General features: G+C 44.5%; 1 protein-coding gene across 2 annotated transcripts in view; it reads right to left on the minus strand.

Moving 5' to 3' along the window:
• Window positions 1-2,717: 2,717 nt before the first annotated feature.
• Window positions 2,718-23,339, minus strand: part of SCG3 (secretogranin III) — an 85,195-nt gene continuing 64,573 nt past the window's right edge. For both annotated transcript variants that reach the window (XM_069765997.1, XM_069765996.1), the window contains exons 9-12: window positions 22,106-22,189; window positions 14,971-15,102; window positions 8,387-8,467; window positions 2,718-4,829 (exon numbers count right to left, since the gene is read on the minus strand). In XM_069765997.1, the coding sequence (XP_069622098.1) occupies window positions 4,711-4,829; window positions 8,387-8,467; window positions 14,971-15,102; window positions 22,106-22,189 (416 nt within the window). In that variant the 3' untranslated portion in view covers window positions 2,718-4,710. The remainder of the gene's footprint in view (window positions 4,830-8,386; window positions 8,468-14,970; window positions 15,103-22,105; window positions 22,190-23,339) is intronic.

Genomic DNA, 23,339 nt, shown 5'->3' on the forward strand with positions numbered 1-23,339 from the left:
CTCTCCTTTCCATACCGGTCCCCTCTTCACACTGTCCTCTCACACTGTGTCCCCCTCTATAGGGCCCAGTATTTGTACTGTACTCTGATTACACTCCCCCCTCCTTGGTATACCGTCCTCTGCTGGCTGTGCCCTTACACTGTCCCCTCATTCTACACCCCTACTGCTCAGTTTCTATTCTGTGCCCACTCACTTTTCTCCCGCATACTGTCTCCTCACACTATTCCCTTCCCTCCTCATACTGTCTCCTCTCACATCCCTCCTGTTCACCAAACTGTCTCCTCATATATTTACCCCCTCGCTTTCTATACTGCCTGCTCACCTGACTCCCTATATTGTGTCTGCACACATCCCATCACCCTCACTCCCCGTACTCTGTCCACATACATTTTTCACATTGCTACTCATACTGTGTCCACATACATTCCCCCGTTCGCTCCTCATACTGTCTGCACCCATCCCCCATACTGTTTCCTCAGATATGCCCCCCATTCTCCTGAACTGTTTCCTCATATATGCCCATTATTTTCCTCTACCCCACCCCATCATTGCTCTCTTCACCACCTCCATCTTTACTTTCTCCACCACCACTATAATTGCTTTCTCCCCCACCACCCCATAATTTCCCATTCCACCACCTCCATCATTTCCTCCTTTGCCTTTTCTACCATATCCATCATTTTCTTTTCCCCCACCATCTCCATCTTTGCCCATTCCACCACCATCATCATTGTCCTTTCCACCATCACCATACTTGCCCATTCCACCACCTCCATCATTTTCTCCCCCTCCAATATCATCAGTGTGCTTTCCACCACCACCATCCTTGTCCATTCTACCACCTCCATCATTTCTTCCCCCCCTCATTATTGCCCATTCCACCACATCCATCATTTCCTCCTCCCCCTCCATCCCAATTATTGCCCTCTCCCCGTCAGTCCCATCATTGCCCTCGCCTCTCCTCTCCGTACACACACAAAACCATTTACGTCTCTGCACATTCACCCGCAGCGCTACGCATGCACGCACAAACACACACACACACACTGAGTACAGTAATGTAATGGCCACACCTAGTTACTCCTACACACGTGGCTGAGCTCCGTACACCTTGCACACACGGCTCCGCTCCGTACACACGTGGCTCCACTCCATACACCTCGTATACACACGGCTCAGCTCCGTACACCTTGCACACACGGCTCCGCTCCGTACACCTCGTACACACACGACTCCGCTATGTACACCTCGTACACACACGGCTCCGCTATGTACACCTTGCACACACGCAGTTCAGCTCTGTACACCTCGTACACACACACACGGCTCCGCTCCGTACACACACACACACGGCTCCGCTCCGTACACACACACACACGGCTCCGCTCCGTACACACACACACGGCTCCGCTCCGTACACACACACACACACGGCTCCGCTCCGTACACACACACACGGCTCCGCTCCGTACACACACACACACGGCTCCGCTCCGTACACACACACACGGCTCCGCTCCGTACACACACACACGGCTCCGCTCCGTACACACACACACGGCTCCGCTCCGTACACACACACACGGCTCCGCTCCGTACACACACACACGGCTCCGCTCCGTACACACACACAGCTCTGCTCCGTACACACATGGCTCCGCTCCGTACACACACACACGGCTCTGCTCCGTACACACACACACAGCTCTGCTCCGTACACACATGGTCCCGCTCCGTACACACATGGCTCCGCTCCGTACACACACACGGCTCCGCTCCGTAAACACACACGGCTCCGCTCCGTACACACATGGCTCCGCTCCGTACACACACGGCTCCGCTCCGTACACACACACGGCTCCGCTCCGTAAACACACACGGCTCCGCTCCGTACACACACGGCTCCGCTCCGTACACACACGGCTCCGCTCCGTACACACACACACAACTCCGCTCCGTACACACACGGCTCCGCTCTGTACACAGACACGGCTCCGCTCCGTACACCTTGCAGACACGGCTTCCGCTCTGTACACCTAGTACACACATGGCTCTGCTACATCCACACAAACCACTCCTGACCCTTACCCTCGTCCAGCACCGAGCACCATGACAATCAGCAGCGTCCTGCACTACACAGAAGCCCTTCATCATGTGACTCCTGACTCCTCCCCCCCGTGACCTCATCACAGGTCCTGTGAGCACAGAGCTGCACAAGCAATAGCTGTGGTGTGCGGCTCTCTGCGGTGGAGGGGCTCTGCTCAGCTGCGGGACAAGTGCAGTCCCACCCGAGCCTCCTTGGACCGCCGCATCATCAGGCGGCCCGCTGGCGCCCCCCTGTCGGCTGCGCCCGGGGCACATGCCCCGGCTGCCCCCCCCTGGATACGCCACTGATGACGACAACATTTTACACCGGTTTAGGGAAAAAAAGTAATGGCATTGCTTCATTGTAGGTGAGATCCTCATTTACTGCTAACAGTTCCCATAGATTTCTGTAGAAACTTTGTAACAGATTCATTCAAATATCATCTGTAATATTTAGAAAATTAAGAAAATTCAATGGATTATGGAAGGTTCATGGTTTGTGACCATCCAGGCTACCTCAGTCCTGAACAGGGGTAGAAGTGAAGGAATCAACTGGTATAAATATAAGCAAATCGATGCCATGAAGGAGAGGTCATCATCTCTTGTACTTACAAATTAGAGTGATGCAAAGGGATGGAACAGGCTGATTTATTAAAGTGCATCTGTCATCGGCACATCAAACATTCCCAGGAACCATTGATTTCATAGAGCTACGATAGATACTGATCTAGCAATGGTTAAATTGACTCCGATATCACAGAACACAGAGTGTTATTCGACAGCTAATTTGACATTGCTCAAAGGTTTGCACAATATTAAAGAAAAAAACTGTAGGCATGGACAAGGTGAAAATAAAAAAAACAGGCATACTCACCTTCCTGCAGATCTAGTGCAGGACGCTCTGGAGGTGTGTGCCGTCTCCAAAAGCAATGCCTGCTGCGATTGGATATCGGAGGACCGCTGCAGCCTGTGATTGCCTGCAGTAGTCATGTGACTAGAAGTGCATCATCAGATGCTTCTCTCTGGAAGATTAATATGTCACTATTGTTATTGTATGTGTATCCATGTCATAAGACATTTCTTTTTATATCGGACAAACCCTTTTAAGATTACTTGACCAGTACTAGAAAACCTATTCTTATTAACTCCACTGCCCATCATAAAAGAAAAAAAAACAGTATACTTACCTCCTGGATTAGTGCCATTCCTCTGATGTTGATGGGTGACGAGTTATCAGGATAATGTGTCATGATAACTTTTGCTACATATTTATAAGATACGCATAAATTCCATCTCTACCATGTCTGTTTTTTATTCATTCATTTTGGATTGTGCCTCTACTGTTGTGATCTTTAGTTTATGACCCTCCAATTGTGGCAAAAGTACAACTTCCAGCATGTATCTGTCAATACAATATGGGAGATAGGTTTGGGAGATAATATTTTGTACACCAGAATGGAAATCGCTGCCCTACAATATAAAAGAAGAAAGTGTATGGCTCACTCCCATGAGCAGTGACGTGACCTGCGGTGTCATAGCGGACATGAGGGTTAGCCCTAAGGCTGGGTTTACATTCTGTTTTAGCTTATGGTCTGTGAATTCATCTGTATTATGTTTGGAACCCTGGAAAATGAGATTCGGACATTTGTGTTGATGGGTCTATTGACTGCGATGATGCAGATTCAGTCATTGTATGCTCTGCAAAATTTTCAGTGGTATCTGCCTATTTGAAGAAGCTTCCAAGATGCAGTCAAATTCTCCCAATGGGACCACTGACCATCGGCTAAATACGCAATGTTAACCTAGCCTAAGACTGTACACGTTCAGCATCAGATAATTGAGAAAATTAGATCCGATGTTTCCCTTGATGACTTGATTATGGGAAATTCTACAGATGTTTGGGGCTGGAGATGAACAAGGGCTATGCTCAGATTCCTGAAAACGTTACAGTAAATATTGCTGCACATTGCAATGAATGGTCGTCCTTTCTGGACTTCAGAAGATTAGGTGCCCATACATTGGACATATCTGTGGACCGGTCAACAGCTGCCTCTGGATTCCTGCTAGATATAAACGCTCAGCTGGTTGCTCACATGTATTCAATGGGGAGAGGGTAGAAAACTGCTGTTAAACAGCTCTGACGCAGCTTATCTACACTGAGAACAAAAGGATTCGGCCCACAAACCACACCTTATGGCCAATGGGTCTGCTGAAATCAGCACATTTGGCCAACTTGACCCGCATGTGAATAGAGGTCTATAACTAATGGTGGAGACCCAATTTGAGGATCAAAAGATCAAAAAAGTAAACAGGCTCAAAAACATTTGAAAAGGAAAAACTTTAAAATATACAGCCATCTTAAGGATCACCACATGTGCACCCCGCTACTGCTACCGATGTAACTTTTTCTATATTTATTCGATTCATGTAAAATTAACCATAAGAAAAATACAACTGAAAAAAGTCCACAGGCCTCAAGCTGCCTGCTGAACAGTTATATGCCTTTAGTAAATCAACCTGCTTACTAACAGTACACTGGAGAAGTGTGGGGTTTGGATCATAGTGATAGTTTCTAAATCTAAAGCTTATTTCCCATGGTAGTAAGAGTGCGCCGCAGTATCTTCCTCACAGGCTGCTGTAGATGCGCTTTATTACATTGGCTTCTTCTTGGTCCAGGATTCCTTTTTCTACGTAGGTGTCTGCCTGCTGGTCAATGAGGTCTCTCAGCTTTGAAATATCACGATCTAGAAAAAAAACATAGCATAATGCTGCATATTATCTGTGTAGTTTAATCATATAGGTCACATAGTATATTTCATGAGAGGTATCTCTGGTTTTCTGCTTGAGTAGGTCTGCGAAGTACACTTCCTATAGTTCCTTGGTCTATAGACGTGACTTTTACCAACCAGGGTTTCATAGAGATTGATGGAAGACAGCAGTGTCAAGAGTTGCCCCTTTTGTAAGCACAGGCACAAGGACTATAGGCACAAGTCTGGGTAAAGTAGACTTAAAGGGAGTAATCTCTTCTCCAAGATCCTATCGCAATACGTAGCAGGTGTAATAATAATAATATTAGCAAATATCTCCCAATGAGAAATGTAGTATGGTTTTCCTGATTCGCTATGGGATAGGATCTTGGAGAGGGGAATACACATTTAAACTCTTTCTGGCAGCACCTTGTTTCTCAGAGAACAAAAGGATTGGCCTTTTGCATTCAGAAGGCCTGATCTGTATCACCCCTATCATCATCTCTTAAGGTACCATCACACTCAGCAACTTTGCAATGAGAAAGACAACGATCCGTGACGTTGCAGCGTCCTGGATAGCGATCTCGTTGTGTTTGACACGCAGCAGCGATCTGGATCCCGCTGTGACATCGCTGGTCGGAGCTAGAAGGCCAGAACTTTATTTGGTCGTCAGGTCGGCGTGTATCGTCATGTTTGACATCAAAAGCAACGATGCCAGCAATGTTTTACATGGAGCTAACAATCAGCGAGAACGATAAGTGAGTCGCCGTTACATCACTGGATCGCTCCTGCATCGTTCTGGAGTGACGTCTCTACAGCGACCTAAACAGCGACGCTCCAGTGATCGGCTCGTTGTCTATATCGCTGCAGTGTCGCTGAGTGTGACGGTACCTTAAGTATGCCCCATACAATTAGATGTTTGGCCAAACCTCGTGACATTGGTGTAAATGTAATGTGTTTATGTCAGAATTAAGGTGGTTTTACATTACCAGATTGTGCTACGTTAAAATATTTACCGATCGACCGTCATTTAATATCCTATTTACACAGGCAGACCGCACTTAACGAGGGGCACTGAATGACCTGGAATAAATCCACAAAGCACATACAGTTAGGGCCAGAAATATTTGGACAGTGACACAATTTTCGCGAGTTGGGCTCTGCATGCCACCACATTGGATTTGAAATGAAACCTCTACAACAGAATTCAAGTGCAGATTGTAACGTTTAATTTGAAGGGTTGAACAAAAATATCTGATAGAAAATGTAGGAATTGTACACATTTCTTTACAAACACTCCACATTTTAGGAGGTCAAAAGTAATTGGACAAATAAACATAACCCAAACAAAATATTTTTATTTTCAATATTTTGTTGCAAATCCTTTGGAGGCAATCACTGCCTTAAGTCTGGAACCCATGGACATCACCAAACGCTGGGTTTCCTCCTTCTTAATGCTTTGCCAGGCCTTTACAGCCGCAGCCTTCAGGTCTTGCTTGTTTGTGGGTCTTTCCGTCTTAAGTCTGGATTTGAGCAAGTGAAATGCATGCTCAATTGGGTTTAGATCTGGAGATTGACTTGGCCATTGCAGAATGTTCCACTTTTTGGCACTCATGAACTTCTGGGTAGCTTTGGATGTATGCTTGGGGTCATTGTCCATCTGTACTATGAAGCGCCGTCCAATCAACTTTGCAGCATTTGGCTGAATCTGGGCTGAAAGTATATCCCGGTACACTTCAGAATTCATCCGGCTACTCTTGTCTGCTCTTATGTCATCAATAAACACAAGTGACCCAGTGCCATTGAAAGCCATGCATGCCCATGCCATCTCGTTGCCTCCACCATGTTTTACAGAGAATGTGGTGTGCCTTGGATCATGTGCCGTTCCCTTTCTTCTCCAAACTTTTTTCTTCCCATCATTCTGGTACAGGTTGATCTTTGTCTCATCTGTCCATAGAATACTTTTCCAGAACTGAGCTGGCTTCTTGAGGTGTTTTTCTGCAAATTTAACTCTGGCCTGTCTATTTTTGGTATTGATGAATGGTTTGCATCTAGATGTGAACCCTTTGTATTTACTGTCATGGAGTCTTCTCTTTACTGTAGACTTAGAGACAGATACACCTACTTCACTGAGAGTGTTCTGGACTTCAGTTGATGTTGTGAACGGGTTCTTCTTCACCAAATTAAGTATGCGGCGATCATCCACCACTGTTGTCATCTGTGGACGCCCAGGCCTTTTTGAGTTCCCAAGCTCACCAGTCAATTCCTTTTTTCTCAGAATGTACCCAACTGTTGATTTTGCTACTCCAAGCATGTCTGCTATCTCTCTGATGGATTTTTTCTTTTTTTTCAGCCTCAGGATGTTCTGCTTCACCTCAATTGAGAGTTCCTTTGACCGCATGTTGTCTGCTCACAGCAACAGCTTCCAAATACAAAACCACACAACTGGAATCCACCCCTGACCTTTTAACTACTTCATTGATTACAGGTTAACGAGGGAGACGCCTTCAGAGTTAATTGCAGCCCTTAGAGTCCATTGTCCAATTACTTTTGGTCCCTTGAAAAAGAGGACGCTATGCATTACAGAGCTATGATTCCTAAACCCTTTCTCCGATTTGGATGTGGAAACTATCATATTGCAGCTGGGAGTGTGCACTTTCAGCCCATATTATATATATAATTGTATTTCTGAACATGTTTTTGTAAACAGCTAAAATAGCAAAACTTGTGTCACTGTCCAAATATTTCTGGCCCTAACTGTAGGCTGCCATTGTTCTCAGAACCATGAGATCTGTTTACCCAGGAAGATGCGCTATCAAGAACAATGATCTTTTTTAAAAACCAAAAGATCATTTCACCTGATGAACTAGTGTTTTGCTTACTCATCGGGGGATCGGCAGCCTAATTAGACTAAGATTATGGAGAAATGAGGGCTCCTACATCCTGTCATTTATGATAATGTTTCAGTGTATAGACCCTTACTGCCTAATTTGTTGGTGGCTCTTTAGCTTCTTTCACAAATTCCAATTCAGGACAAAATAGTTCAGCATGCTGCACTGCTTACTCCTCTACCATGTGGTCCACCATGATGGAAACCCAATGAACCTCATTATAATCAAAAGGGTCCATCAGGCGTCACTGGTCCCCATTATGTGCAGGGTTTATTTCCATTTTTCTGTGCTATTGCTGGGAATAATAGCACTTATTCTAGTTTTGGCCTCAAGCTGCCTGCTTGCCTATATGTGAACACTCGACCGTCAGATCTCTTCTAGTTGGCAGCGGAGGCAAATATGGAGCATCGGAGGCAAATATGGAGCTTCGGAGCCTCAAACAATCCAAAAATGTATCTAAAATAAAGTAAAATAACCATCTGTTCTGCTACAAATAATAATTTGTATTGTTGTAGATACACAATATAAAACTTTTTGGGGGGGCACCACTGGGTGATAGTGAAGGAAACTGAAGCCCAGGGTGATGGAGACCTCTGATTTGCCCCCGCCCCGCGCACAGAGTGGTGTCAGCAGTGAGTGAATAATGTGCCCCGATTTTATTACCTTCTTTGTTCTCCTGTTTGTTGTGAGTTTTCATCCACTCAATATTCTTTCTGATTGCTTCTAAATACGTTTCCGCTTTCCCTGGAGAGAACGGCAGAGATTGTTAATGATTGATGGATAATGGGATTAGGAGACGTTTGACGCAGCAATGCTATTTTCAGCATCCATTTATATCAGTGTTCTTTTTTCATAGAGCATGACATTATTTTAACCCCTTCATGACCCAGCCTATTTTGACCTTAAAGACCTTGCCGTTTTTTGCAATTCTGACCAGTGTCCCTTTATGAGGTAATAACTCAGGAACGCTTCAACGGATCCTAGCGGTTCTGAGACTGTTTTTTCGTGACATATTGGGCTTCATGTTAGTGGTAAATTTAGGTCAATAAATTCTGCGTTTATTTGTGATAAAAACGGAAATTTGGCGAAAATTTTGAAAATTTCGCAATTTTTACATTTTGAATTTTTATTCTGTTAAACCAGAGAGATATGTGACACAAAATAGTTAATAAATAACATTTTCCACATGTTTACTTTACATCAGCACAATTTTGGAAACAAAATTTTTTTTTGTTAGGAAGTTATAAGGGTTAAAATTTGACCAGCGATTTGTCATTTTTACAACGAAATTTACAAAACCATTTTTTTTAGGGACCACCTCACCTTTGAAGTCAGTTTGAGGGGTCTATATGGCTGAAAATACCCAAAAGTGACACCATTCTAAAAACTGCACCCCTCAAGGTACTCAAAACCACATTCAAGAAGTTTATTAACCCTTCAGGTGCTTCACAGCAGCAGAAGCAACATGGAAGGAAAAAATGAACATTTAACTTTTTAGTCACAAAAATTATCTTTTAGCAACAATTTTTTTATTTTCCCAATGGTAAAAGGAGAAACTGAACCACGAAAGTTGTTGTCCAATTTGTCCTGAGTACGCTGATACCTCATATGTGGGGGTAAACCACTGTTTGGGCGCACGGCAGGGCTTGGAAGGGAAGGAGCGCCATTTGACTTTTTGAATCAAAAATTGGCTCCACTCTTTAGCGGACACCATGTCACGTTTGGAGAGCCCCCGTGTGCCTAAAAATTGGAGCTCCCCCACAAGTGACCCCATTTTGGAAACTAGACCCCCCAAGGAACTTATCTAGATGCATAGTGAGCACTTTGAACCCCCAGGTGCTTCACAAATTGATCCGTAAAAATGAAAAGTACTTTTTTTTTCACAAAAAAATTCTTTTAGCCTCAATTTTTCCATTTTCACATGGGCAACAGGATAAAATGGATCCTAAAATGTGTTGGGCAATTTCTCCTGAGTACGCCGATACCTCATATGTGGGGGTAAACCACTGTTTGGGCACATGGTAAGGCTCGGAAGGGAAGGAGCGCCATTTGACTTTTTGAATGAAAAATTATTTCCATCGTTAGCGGACACCATGTCGCGTTTGGAGAGCTCCTGTGTGCCTAAATATTGGCGCTTCCCCACAAGTGACCCCATTTTGGAAACTAGACCCCCCAAGGAACTTATTTAGATGCCTAGTGAGCACTTTAAGCCCTCAGGTGCTTCACAAATTGATCTGTAAAAGTGAAAAAGTACTTTTTTTTCACAAAAAAATTCTTTTCGCCTCAATTTTTTCATTTTCACATGGGCAGTAGGATAAAATGGATCATAAAATTTGTTGGGTAATTTCTCCCGAGTACGCCGATACCTCATATGTGGGGGTAAACCACTGTTTGGGCACACGGCAGGGCTCGGAAGGGAAGGCGCGCCATTTGACTTTTTGAATGGAAAATTAGCTCCAATTGTTAGCGGACACCATGTCGCGTTTGGAGAGCCCCTGTGTGCCTATGCATTGGAGCTCCCCCACAAGTTACCCCATTTTGGAAACTAGACCCCCCAAGGAACTTATCTAGATGCATATTGAGCACTTTAAACCCCCAGGTGCTTCACAGAAGTTTATAACGCAGAGCCATGAAAATAAAAAATAATTTTTCTTTCCTCAAAAATGATTTTTTAGCCTGGAATTTCCTATTTTGCCAAGGATAATAGGAGAAATTGGACCCCAAATATTGTTGTCCAGTTTGTCCTGAGTATGCTGATACCCCATATGTGGGGGTAAACCACTGTTTGGGCGCACGGCAGGGCTCGGAAGGGATGGCACGCCATTTGGCTTTTTAAATGGAAAATTAGCTCCAATCATTAGCGGACACCATGTCACGTTTGGAGAGCCCCTGTGTGCCTAAACATTGGAGATCCCCCAGAAATGACCCCATTTTGGAAACTAGACCCCCAAAGGAACTAATCTAGATGTGTGGTGAGGACTTTGAACCCCCAAGTGCTTCACAGAAGTTTATAACGCAGAGCCATGAAAAAAAAAATATATATTTTCTCAAAAATGATCTTTTAGCCTGCAATTTTTTATTTTACAAAGGGTAACAGGAGAAATTTGACCCCAAAAGTTGTTGTCCAGTTTCTCCTGAGTACGCTGATACCCCATATGTGGGGGTAAACCACTGTTTGGGCACATGCCGAGGCTCGGAAGTGAAGTAGTTTGCAGAGCCCCTGATGTGGCTTAACAGTAGAAACCCCCCACAAGTGACCCCATTTTGGAAACTAGACCCCGAAAGGAACTTATCTAGATGTGTGGTGAGCACTTTGAACCCCCAAGTGCTTCATAGAAGTTTATAATGCAGAGCCGTGAAAATAATAAATACGTTTTCTTTCCTCAAAAATAATTATTTAGCCCAGAATTTTTTATTTTCCCAAGGGTTACAGGAGAAATTGGACCCCAAAAGTTGTTGTCCAGTTTCTCCTGAGTACGCTGATACCCCATGTGTGGGGGTAAACCACTGTTTGGGCACACGTCGGGGCTCAGAAGGGAAGTAGTGACTTTTGAAATGCAGACTTTGATGGAATGGTCTGCGGGCGTCACATTGCGTTTGCAGAGCCCCTGGTGTGCCTAAACAGTAGAAACCCCCCACAAGTGACCCCATTTTAGAAACTAGACCCCCCAAGGAACTTATCTAGATATGTGGTGAGCACTTTGAACCCCCAAGTGCTTCACAGACGTTTACAACGCAGAGCCATGAAAATAAAACATAATTTTTCTTTCCTCAAAAATGATTTTTTAGCCTGGAATTTCCTATTTTGCCAAGGATAATAGGAGAAATTGGACCCCAAATATTGTTGTCCAGTTTGTCCTGAGTACGCTGATACCCCATATGTGGGGGTAAACCACTGTTTGGGCACACGTCGGGGCTCGGAATTGAGGGAGCACCATTTGACTTTTTGAATACGAGATTGGCTGGAATCAATGGTGGCGCCATGTTGCGTTTGGAGACCCCCTGATGTGCCTAAACAGTGGAAACCCCTCAATTCTAACTCCAACACTAACCCCCCCACACCCCTAACCCTAATCCCAACTGTAGCCATAACCCTAAACACAACCCTAACCCCAACACACCCCTAACCCTAATCCCAACTGTAGCCATAACCCTAATTCCAACCCTAACCCTAAGGCCATGTGCCCACGTTGCGGATTCGTGTGAGATTTTTTCAGCATCATTTTTGAAAAATCCGCGGGTAAAAGGCACTGCGTTTTACCTGCGGATTTTCCGCGGATTTCCAGTGTTTTTTGTGCGGATTTCACCTGCGGATTCCTATTGAGGAACAGGTGTAAAACGCTGCGGAATCCGCACAAAGAATTGACATGCTGCGGAAAATACACATTAGTATTTCCAGCCATGGCCGATGATATTTCAGCATCGGCCATGGCTGGATTGTAATATTTCACCCGTTATAATAGGTGAAATATTACAAATCGCTCTGATTGGCAGTTTCACTTTCAACAGCCAATCAGAGCGATCGTAGCCACGAGGAGGTGAAGCCACCCCCCCTGGGCAAAACTACCACTCCCCCTGTCCCTGCAGATGGGGTGAAATGGGAGTTAACCCTTTCACCCGATCTGCAGGGACGCGATCTTTCCATGACGCCACATAGGCGTCATGGGTCGGATTGGCACCGACTTTCATGACGCCTACGTGGCGTCATGGGTCGGGAAGGGGTTAAGACCTAATTAACAAGATCCCAGTGAATGCCCATGTGATACCCTCCAGAAATACATAGGATGTTGTAACAGTTTCAAGAACATTTCAGATTTCCTGGCAAAGTACACTGTAGTGAATGCAGAACCTAATGGATTTTATCTGACAGAGGAAAAACTGCATAAAACAATAACTTCGAGTGTTAAGTCTAGTAAGGTCTTATAGTAAATTCTTCATTTAAGTGAAACTGTCCACACTGATAATAAAACATAGCTAGAGATGGTCTCGACCAGAACCCTTGGTACCATTAATTGACAAACCCTGAAGACACGTGACATCTGTATGTGGCGAGCCGCGCTGCTATGTATTGTGCATAAATTCATTTAAAGGGGTTGTACCAAGTTACTCATAACTTGCTAATCGCTAGGGTCCCGCTGCTGGGATCCCCACCAATCTTGAGAACAGGGCTCTGAAGGTCCCGCTTGGAATGGACTGGTGGTCCAGCATGCATTACCTCCACTCCACTTCTTGTGTAAGGGACTACCAGAGATAGCCTATTGCAAAGCTCAGCTATGGATCATAGCGCCATTCAGACAAAGAAGTACAGAACCCCCTTTTTTTCAGGATTTTTGGATAACTGTTAATTTGGCACAACCACAATGGCTTTTGCAATTATGCCTACAAGAGGCTATGCACGAAAGGTAGTTGTGGGCCAAATTCTGGTGAAGCCAGCAGTTATTCCGTGTGACCCACCATACATGTCCCGGCTAGACAACTGGTGGTGGGGAACTTCCCCTCCCTTAGAACGCCTTGTATTCTAAACCTTCCCATATGCCATCATTAGTTGTGGGGTGACAGAGATTACTCCTCACCCCACACATGGTTTTTATTCTTTTTTTTTGCTTCTCACACCGATATTTTCTGCAGCGTTTTCAGCACTTGATATAGTGAGATATGGTCACATGGTACCGCTTATTACAGTAATGAATATGCGGCTCCACCTCTATGGGAGTGGAGTCCATATTCATAACTTTAATGAGCGGTACCAGTGACCACAGAACAGGGGAAGAAGCTCCCCCTCACCCGCCGACGCCCCGCCTTCCATGACTCGAGTATAAGCCGAGAGGGGCACTTTCAGACCATTTTTTTGGGCTGAAAATCTCAGCTTATACTCGAGTATATACGGTATGTGTTATTTTGAGTGACTGTTTCTATTTATTATCTTTTATTACCGTATATACTCGAGTATAAGCCGAGATTTTCAGCCCAAAATTTTGGGCTGAAAGTGCCCCTCTCGGCTTATACTCGAGTCAAGGTGGGTGGCAGGGTCGGCGGGTGAGGGGGTGAGGGCGCTGAGGCATACTTACCTAGTCCCAGCGATCCTCGCGCTGTCCCTGCCGTCCCACGGTCTTCTGTGCTGCAGCTTCTTCCCCAGTCACGTGGGACCGCTCATTACAGAAATGAATAAGCGGCTCCACCTCCCATAGGGGTGGAGCCGCCTATTCATTCCTCTAATCAGCGGTAACGGTGACTGCTGATAGAGAAAGAAGCTGCGGCACCGAAGACCAGGCAGAGGGACAGCGCGAGGATCGCCAGGACTAGGTAAGTATAGCATATTCACCTGTCCTCGTTCCAGCCGCCGAGCGTCGCTCCATCTTCCCGGCGTCTGCGCTCTGACTGTTCAGGCAGAGGGCGCGATGACGCATATAGTGTGCGCGGCGCCCTCTGCCTGATCAGTCAGAGCAGAGACGCCGGGAAGATGGAGGCGCCGGAACGAGACGCCGGGAGCTGCAATCAAGGGAGGTGAGTATGTGTTTTTTTTTTTTTATTGCAGCAGCAGCAGCGGCGGCGGCAGAGATTTATGTGGAGCATCTATGGGGCACAGTGAACGGTGCAGAGCACCGTATATGGCACATCTATGGGGCACAGTGAACGGTGCAGGGCACCGTATATGGCACATCTATGGGGCACAGTGAACGGTGCAGAGCACCGTATATGGCACATCTATGGGGCACAGTGAACGGTGCAGAGCACCGTAAATGGCACATCTATGGGGCACAGTGAACGGTGCAGAGCACCGTATATGGCACATCTATGGGGCACAGTGAACGGTGCAGAGCACCGTATATGGCACATCTATGGGGCACAATGAACGGTGCAGAGCACTGTATGGCACAGCTATGGGGAAATAATGATCTATTTTTATTTTTGAAATTCACCGGTAAATGCTGCATTTCCACCCTAGGCTTATACTCGAGTCAATAAGTTTTCCCAGTTTTTTGTGGCAAAATTAGGGGGGTCGGCTTATACTCGAGTATATACGGTAAGTAAATTCATTTTTTTCTTATTAAATTTTCGTGTGAGCATTTATTTATTCATCACAATTCTTTGAACCGAAACAAAACATATAGATGTATGCTGTTATTGCACAATTTCGTTCATGTATAAACATGACTTCATGGTTTACTCCCCAGTTCCTACCTGGAAAACAAGTTTGAAACAATAAAATATATGTAATTGGATATTATTCTCCTATATGTATTTACCTTTGTGTTTTTTACTGTCTGCAATTTCTTTTGGCTCTTCTGGCTTTGTAGAATCCTTTAATTTTTCATATTCTTTTTCCATGTTGGCTGCGGCTTCCTTAGTGCTATCTGATTCCTCATCTGTTTTGTCAGCTGCATCAAGAGAAGATAGGGCTCATCTTGAGACCGTTACTGCATAAATAATTCAGTTCATGGCAAAGTTCATATTCTCAACTTTCTTCTAGCCTTTATCTCAGAATATTTGATCTGGAAACCGGCATACTAATATATGGTGTGTCCTATTTTACAAAATTGTTAAAGGGAACCTGTCAGGTCCCCAGAATCACCAGCAGTTGTGTCTACATAGATAAATTCCCTTCCTTTATTATATTAAACATATAAACAGATCTTTAGAAAATGTATTTCTAAAGTGCATTTATAATATGTAAATGAAGCCTTTGACCAGTCGATGGGGCGTAAAGGTACCGTCACACATAACGATATCGTTAACGATATCGTTGCTTTTTGTGACGTAGCAACGATATCGTTAACGAAATCGTTATGTGTGACAGCGACCAACGATCAGGCCCCTGCTGGGAGATCGTTGGTCGCTGGGGAAAGTCCAGCACTTTATTTTGTCGCTGGATCTCCCGCTAACATCGCTGAATCGGCGTGTGTGACGCCGATTCAGCGATGTCTTCACTGGTAACCAGGGTAAACATCGGGTTACTAAGCGCAGGGCCACGCTTAGTAACCCGATGTTTACCCTGGTTACCGTTGTAAATGTAAAAAAAAAACAAACAGTACATACTTACATTCCGGTGTCTGGTCAGGTCCCTCGCCGTCAGCTTCCTGCACTGACTGGTGAGCGCCGGCCAGCCGTAAAGCACAGCACAGCGGTGACGTCACCGCTGTACTTTACGGCCGGTGCTCAGTCAGTGCGGGAAGCTGAAGGCGAGGGACATGACCAGACACCGGGAATGTAAGTATGTAGTGTTTGTTTTTTTTACATTTACAACGGTAACCAGGGTAAACATCGGGTTACTAAGCGCGGCCCTGCACTTAGTAACCCGATGTTTACCCTGGTTACCCGGGGACTTCGGGATCGTTGGTCGCTGGAGAGCTGTCTGTGTGACAGCTCTCCAGCGACCAAACAGCGATGCTGCAGCGATCGACATCGTTGTCGATATCGCTGCAGTGTCGTTTAGTGTGACGGTACCTTTAGTGTCCTCAGACTGGTCGGCCTTGACAGGTTCCCTTTAAATAGGACAAAAGCATGGTCAAAATACACAATAAAAACAAAGTATCAGGACACATACAGGAGCTTTTTTAACATCTAATTATAAATCCATGTGCATTAATATGGAGTTGGTCTCCACTTTGCAGCTACAACACCTCCTTCTCTTCTGGGCAGACCTTCTACTAGATTTCGGAGTGTGTCTTTGGAAATTTTTGCCCATTCATTCATAAGAGCATTTTTGAGGTCAGACACCAGCTTGAACCTGGCTTGTAATCTCCATTCTAGTTAACTCCGAAGATGTTTGATGGTGTTGAGGTCAGGGTTGGAATAGAATAGGACCTTTCCCAAAATGTTCCAACAATGTTTGAAGCATACAAATATCTAAACTCTTATTTCATCGTACCATGCTAATGAAGCTAAGTAAGAATACTTTCTAAAATAGAAGTGTTAATAGTTTTTTTTTTTGTCAATTAACACAATTCAAAGTGAATGAACAAAAGAACCCACACAAACGATATTTGGTGTGACCTCCCTATATCTTCAAAACTGCATCAATTCTTCTAGTTACAGTTGCACATGATTTTGGATGTAGTCTTGTACAAATCCTTCTGTCTCTTTATGTAATCCCAGAAACACTTTATGATGTTGAGATCAGGATTCTGCGGGTGTCATATAATCACTTCAAACACTCCTTGTTTACTTCTTCTTGCCACTTAAGATAGTTCTTAATGACTTGTGTGGGGTTGTTGTCCTGCTGCAGAATAAATTTGGAGCCAATCAGATTGCATGGATATCTGCCTGCATTTCTTAGCCTGGAGGACACCAAGAAATGGGTGTTTGGCCAAGGACAGCAAAACCGGGCTAACATACCACGTGGACACTCCGTTCCCATAGGCATCAAACCCAGACAACAGGCAATTTTTATCTCCCACTGAGACAATATAATTAAAAAGATATCCACGCCGCTGAAATAGTTTGTTCTGAAGAAGGTCCAAGTAAGGACCGAAAATGTTCAACTATTATTGTCTAAATGCATAATAAATGAACCACTTTTTTCTTTGAATTTTCAGTGCCAAGTTTTTTTTAGACTAGTGATCTGTATTTAGTTCTTCAAGATGTTTGGAACTACTTGACTGCCAAGTTCCTTCTCAAATTATGTGTAAGTCTACCTAGAAGAATTGATGTTGTTTTGAAGGCAAAGGATGGTCACACCACATATTGATTTGATTTAGATTTCTCTTTTGATAATTCACTTTGCCTTTTAATTGATGAAAATAAAGTATTAAATGGAACCTGTCAGAAGATTTTTAACTACGATCTCATGTTGGGTGAGGGCTAATTCTTTTCGTGCCGAGCTGACGTTTTTAATGATACCATTTTGGTGCAGATACGATCTTTTGATCACCCATTATTGCATTTTAATGCAATGTTGCAGCGACCAAAAAAATGTAATTCTGGAGTTTTGAATTTTTTCTTTTTATGCCATTTAGCGATCGGGTTAATTCTTTTTTTATACTGATTGGGCAATTGTGAATGCGGCGACGCCAAATATGTGTGTGTTTTTTTTTTATTGTTTTATTTTGAATGGGGTGAAAGGGGGTGATTTGAACTTTTATATATTTTTTATATTTTTAAATATATATATATATATATATTATTTTTTTTTACTTTCTGCATGTTCCATGTTCTAGAAGCTTCACTACTTTGATCGCCTCTGCTACACAGATGATGATCAGATTGCCTGTGTGTAGCAGAAATGTTCACTTGCTATGAGAGCCGACCACTGGGCGGCACTCATAGCAATTTGGCTATGGCAACCATAGAGGTCTGCTTCAGACCTCTGGATGTCATGCTGACCCATCGGTAACCCGTGATCATGTGACGGGGTCAACGGTGGGTAGCATAAAGGATGCGCTTCCAGTAAGCGAGAGTTAAATGAAGCTGTCAGATTGACCGCGACATTTAACTACCGTAATTAAAAGCCATGGGTGGATTGCAATTTCACCCACGGCTGTTGCAGGCACATGTCAGCTGTATAGATGAGCTGACATGTGACCCGAAAGGTGCGGGCCTGCACAAAACAGGAGGCATCCGACATGGACATACTATTACGCCCAACGTCAGAAAGGGGTTAATATCCGAATGGTGGGAGTGCCACACCATTCATCCCTGCTGATCAGCTGTTATTGGCGTCAGCGTCCGGACGTTCTCAGATGTTGTCAGAACAGAGCAGCTCTGTCATTTCTACAGTGGCCACCCAATATTCAGTGTAATGGGAGTAGATGTGTAGTACCTGGCTGCCGCCACTATAGTTTTTACAGAGCTACTGTGCTCTGGCAGCATCCAAGAACTGCCGACCGGCGCCAGTAACAGCTGAATGGCAGCCGTGCCGAGTGTCGCACCTGTACCAGATTCCGACGGCCTTTTCTAAAGGATAGACCACCAATTAAAAAAAAAAGTAGTGGCCAACCTCTTTAATACTTTTCTTCACTGAAACTAAGAGGCCTGGGCCAACCCCTTTAAAAACAAAAACAGCATTAACCCACATACATCAAAGTTTAGACTTGGCGCAATGCAGTCAAGTAGGTAATTTTCTCTTGACAGTCACCAAATCCACTCCATCAGACTGCCAGACACAGATGGGTAATTCATCACTCCACAGAACATGTTTCAGCTGCTCTAGAGTCCGGTTACAAGAGCCTTATACCACTCCATTCAACACTTGCCATTGTGCTTGGTGGTGTACGGCTTGCATATAGTTTTTTGACCATGGAAGCCCATGCTATGAAGCTGCTGGAGCACACATTTTGTGATGATGCTAGAGGAAGTTTGGACTCTGCAGTTATTGAGCTAGCAGAGTGTTGGTGACTTTTACGCACTATGCTCCTCGGGCTCGAATTCAGTGAGATTTTTAGAACATACAATTCTTTCACAAATGTATGGAACAGCAGACTGCATGGTACTGGGATAGATTTTATATCCCTGTGGCAATAGGGCTGCATGAAAAACCTGAATTCAAAGATAGACAGATGTGTCCCAATACTTTTCTCCATCTGTTGTAGATTGTCGTATTCTGCCAGTGTCAGCATGTGTGCGGAGTTGAGGACATGGCCCTTTTACAAGGGAAACTGTAGCACCCAGTTGTCAATATATTCATACATTTGGGGGGGTAATAACAGAGGAAGGAGAAAATAAGCCTCAGATTTGTTATGCCATGAATATAGAAGCAGTTACTAGAGCAGACATGTCAGGAGAGGTTCTCTATTAACGCCAATATCAGGCTGAATACCATTATGAGAACCAAACAAGACTGTGATGTCTGAAGAGCCAGTACAATAAATACTGTGGGATGATTGATGAATGGTGAGGGATAAGTGACAAGATATTTATAATGGAAACGATTGATAGATTACACAGAAAATTAGGTAAGCACTTAAAGGGAACATTTCATGTCCAAACATACTTTCTCTTTGCCTGTAGATATAGGGTTAACCTGCAGGAAAATAGCATTATAATGCTGTCTGGATGCCTTACTGAAAGCATGGCTACAGGGAGAAAATGAACTTCTATTCTCCATATAGCCGCTCGCTTAAGCTAGGCTCCCATTGCGTTAATGGGTTAACGCTAAAGGACAGCGTTGCACGGTGAAAATGTCACAATTAACGCCGTACAACAGGTCCATTAGCGCACCCATTGACAGCAATGTGATTTTTGCCTGTAGTGCATCGCTAGTGCGTGCCATTTTCGGCATGCGCTAGCGATGTGCCGTTCTTTTGTGACGGACCTCGGACGCTCCGTCCCTCGCTACCGCAGATCGGGGATCTGCGCTAGCGGGGACAGCAAACACAGCCACAAAATAAACATTGCGTTAGCGCTATGCGCTTAACGGATTGCCCTAACGCAATGGGAACCTAGCTTTACAGCCATGTGGGTGGTGCAGCGTGAATCAGTTTGGGGTGTGGCCCACTGCCTGTCAAATTTATCAAATGTGCTGGAGTTTTGGACACCAGAAACTCTACTCCAGTCCCTGACTAAAGTAACATTTCTGGCAGAACGTCGCGCAAGCCACATCAAGATTGTCGAAGCGCGAGTGTGCGCTACGTCAGCCTTAATGAATTGGTCCCGCTATCTGCAGGTAAATAGCATTTCTGACAATTTATCAAATCCATTTTCTGTCCACTAACCACTTTGCACTTTATAAAAAAAAAACTTAAATTTTTTCGGTTTTTTTAGTTTAAAAAAAAATAAAATTTCATACATTTTAGGCAGACACATGACAATGAAATAAACAGTGCAGAGTATCTTGCGATTAGCTAAAAATAATGAATACTTTAGGAATAATTTATGTTGGCAGCAAGGAAAATTCTGGGGTTCAGATCGCCCCTCTAAAGCAATTTATAAAATGGAAAGCGGCCGCTATCATCTAGTCTTTTTCACTTTACACATTGATGCTTAGGGCTAGTGATGCTTATATTGATGTTAGATTTGTAAACTCACTTGGAGTCTTGTAAATGGTATATAAGGTAATATTCACATTGTTTTTCATTAAAATAACACGATGCTGTTTCTGTAGAGTGATTGAATCCAACTGTGGCTGTCGGACCCCTCGGTCTAAGGGCTTGTGTTCACTTGCGAGGAACACGTCCGTGTCTCGCATGTGGAAACGAAGCTCTGGTGCCGGCACTGTGGAGCGGAGCGTGCGGCTTCATGTGTTGCTATGCGGCCGCACGCTCCGCTCTGGAGTGCCGGCACCAGAGCTTCGTTTCCACATGCGAGACACGGACGTGTTCCTCGCAAGTGAACACAAGCCCTTATGAAGAGCGCTCACTGCCCTCTAGTAAAGGCTCCGATACACATCAGGCTAATGTTGGCCAGACCTGACGGCATACAGTCTGAGGCTGCCATCACACTAGCAGTATTTGGTCAGTATTTTACATCAGTATGTGTAAGCCAAAACCAGGCGTGGGTGATAAATACAGAAGTGGTGCATATGTTTCTATTACACTTTTCCTCTAATTGTTCCACTCCTGGTTTTGGCTTACACATACTGATGTAAAATACTCACCAAATACTGCTAGTGTGACGGCAGCCTAAGGCCTTGCTCACACTAGCGTATAACACTGCCGCGTGCTATCCAATGTTTTATCGGATAGCAGCCGGCCTAATACTATACATGGGGTTGTGCAGATCTGCAATTTTTTTGTCTCCTGGCGATTCGGCATGCTGTGAGTGCATCCAATAATCGATCGTAAAGTCTATGGGTGCGTGTAAAACATCGGACTGCACTCTGATGTCACCCGAGTGCAGTCCGATTTACACAGAGACAATGGAGCAGAAGGAGAAATTAAATTCTACGTCTCCTCCATAACGGAGTTTGATCTGAGTGTCATTAGCATAATTAGAGAATCTACGGCAGTGTGAACCCTAATGTGTATAGATAAGGATCAGCATGGCAATCTTGGATGCCAATCGTTTTATTCTCTAGAGCTAAGCTGCCGACAGCGACCGACAACCTTCTACAGTGTATGGGGGGCTTAAGAGCTACATCCCTGACCTCGAGATGACAGGAGGCCTACTTGTAGGGTACATAGCATCTTTCATGCTGATTACTGATTACAATGTGGGAGTTGCCATCACCATGTACCTTCCATTACTTATATCTCATATATACACATACATACAGACGGATAGTTTACTGCCTGGCTTCCATATAAAGAACTGACATTCTTTGTACATGTACTGCTGCTCGTCGGTCAGTACTCAGTAGTGATGTAACGGAAACTGCAAGACAATTCAAAATCAGTAATTATCGTAGCTTGATGCTGGCACATGTGTACTGGGAAATGCCAGGCATCATGTCTGCTTATTACAGCAATTATCGAACCTACCGAAAACAACACACGGTTAGTAATATACCTGTTAGGACTTTGTTATTGTGATTAACTGCATTCTTTCCCAGTTTGTTCTTCGTCTGTACAGCTATCATGGCGTCCAGGCTCTCTGTAAATACATTATTTTCAGACTGTTAGTAATACTTTGTCCATGATCCTTATCCTATACACATCATGTTATTAAAATGCAATAACATTATATATATATATATGTATATATATATATATATATATATACTGCTCAAAAAAATAAAGGGAACACTTAAACAGAATATAACTCCAAGTAAATCAAACTTCTGTAAAATCAGACTGTCCACTTAGGAAGCAACACTGTTTGACAATCAATTTCACATGATGTTGCGCAAATGGAATAGACAACAGATGGAAATTATTGGCAATTATCAAGACACCCTCAATAAAGGGGTGGTTCTGCAGGTGGGGACCACAGACCACATCTCAGTACCAATGCTTTCTGGCTGATGTTTTGGTCACTTTTGAATGTTGGTTTTGCTTTCACACTCGTGGTAGCATGAGACGGACTCTACAATCCACACAAGTGGTTCAGGTAGTACAGCTCATTCACGATGGCACATCAATGTGAGCTGTGGCAAGGTTTGCTGTGTCTGGGAGCGTAGTGTCCAGAGGCTGGTGACGCTACCAGGAGACAGACCAGTACACCAGGAGATGTGGAGGGGGCTGTAGGAGGGCAACAACCCAGCAGCAGGACCGCTACCTCAGCCTTTGTGCAAGAAGGAACAGGAGGGTCACTGCCAGAGCCCTGCAAAATTACCTCCAGGAGGCCACAAATGTGCATGTGTCTGCACAAACGGTTAGAAACTGACTCCATGAGGATGATCTGAGTGCCCGACGTCCACAGATGGGGGTTGTGCTCACAGCCCAACACCGTGCAGGACGCTTGGCATTTACCACAGAACACCAGGATTGGCAAATTCGCCACTGGCACCCTGTGCTCTTCACAGATGAAAGCAGGCTCACATTGAGCACATGTGACAGACGTGACAGAGTCTGGAGACGCCGTGGAGAGCAATCTGCTGCCTGCAACATCCTTCAGCATGACCGGTTTGGCAGTGGGTCAGTAATGGTGTGGGGTGGCATTTCTTTAGAGGGCTGCACAGTCCTCCATGTGCTCGCCAGAGGTAGCCTTACTGCCATTAGGTACCGAGATGAGATCCTCAGACCCCTTGTGAGACCATATGCTGGTGCGGTTGTCTCTGGGTTCCTCCTAATGCAGGACAATG

Source organism: Ranitomeya imitator, chromosome 4, assembly GCF_032444005.1.
Source record: "Ranitomeya imitator isolate aRanImi1 chromosome 4, aRanImi1.pri, whole genome shotgun sequence".
NCBI lineage: Eukaryota > Metazoa > Chordata > Amphibia > Anura > Dendrobatidae > Ranitomeya > Ranitomeya imitator.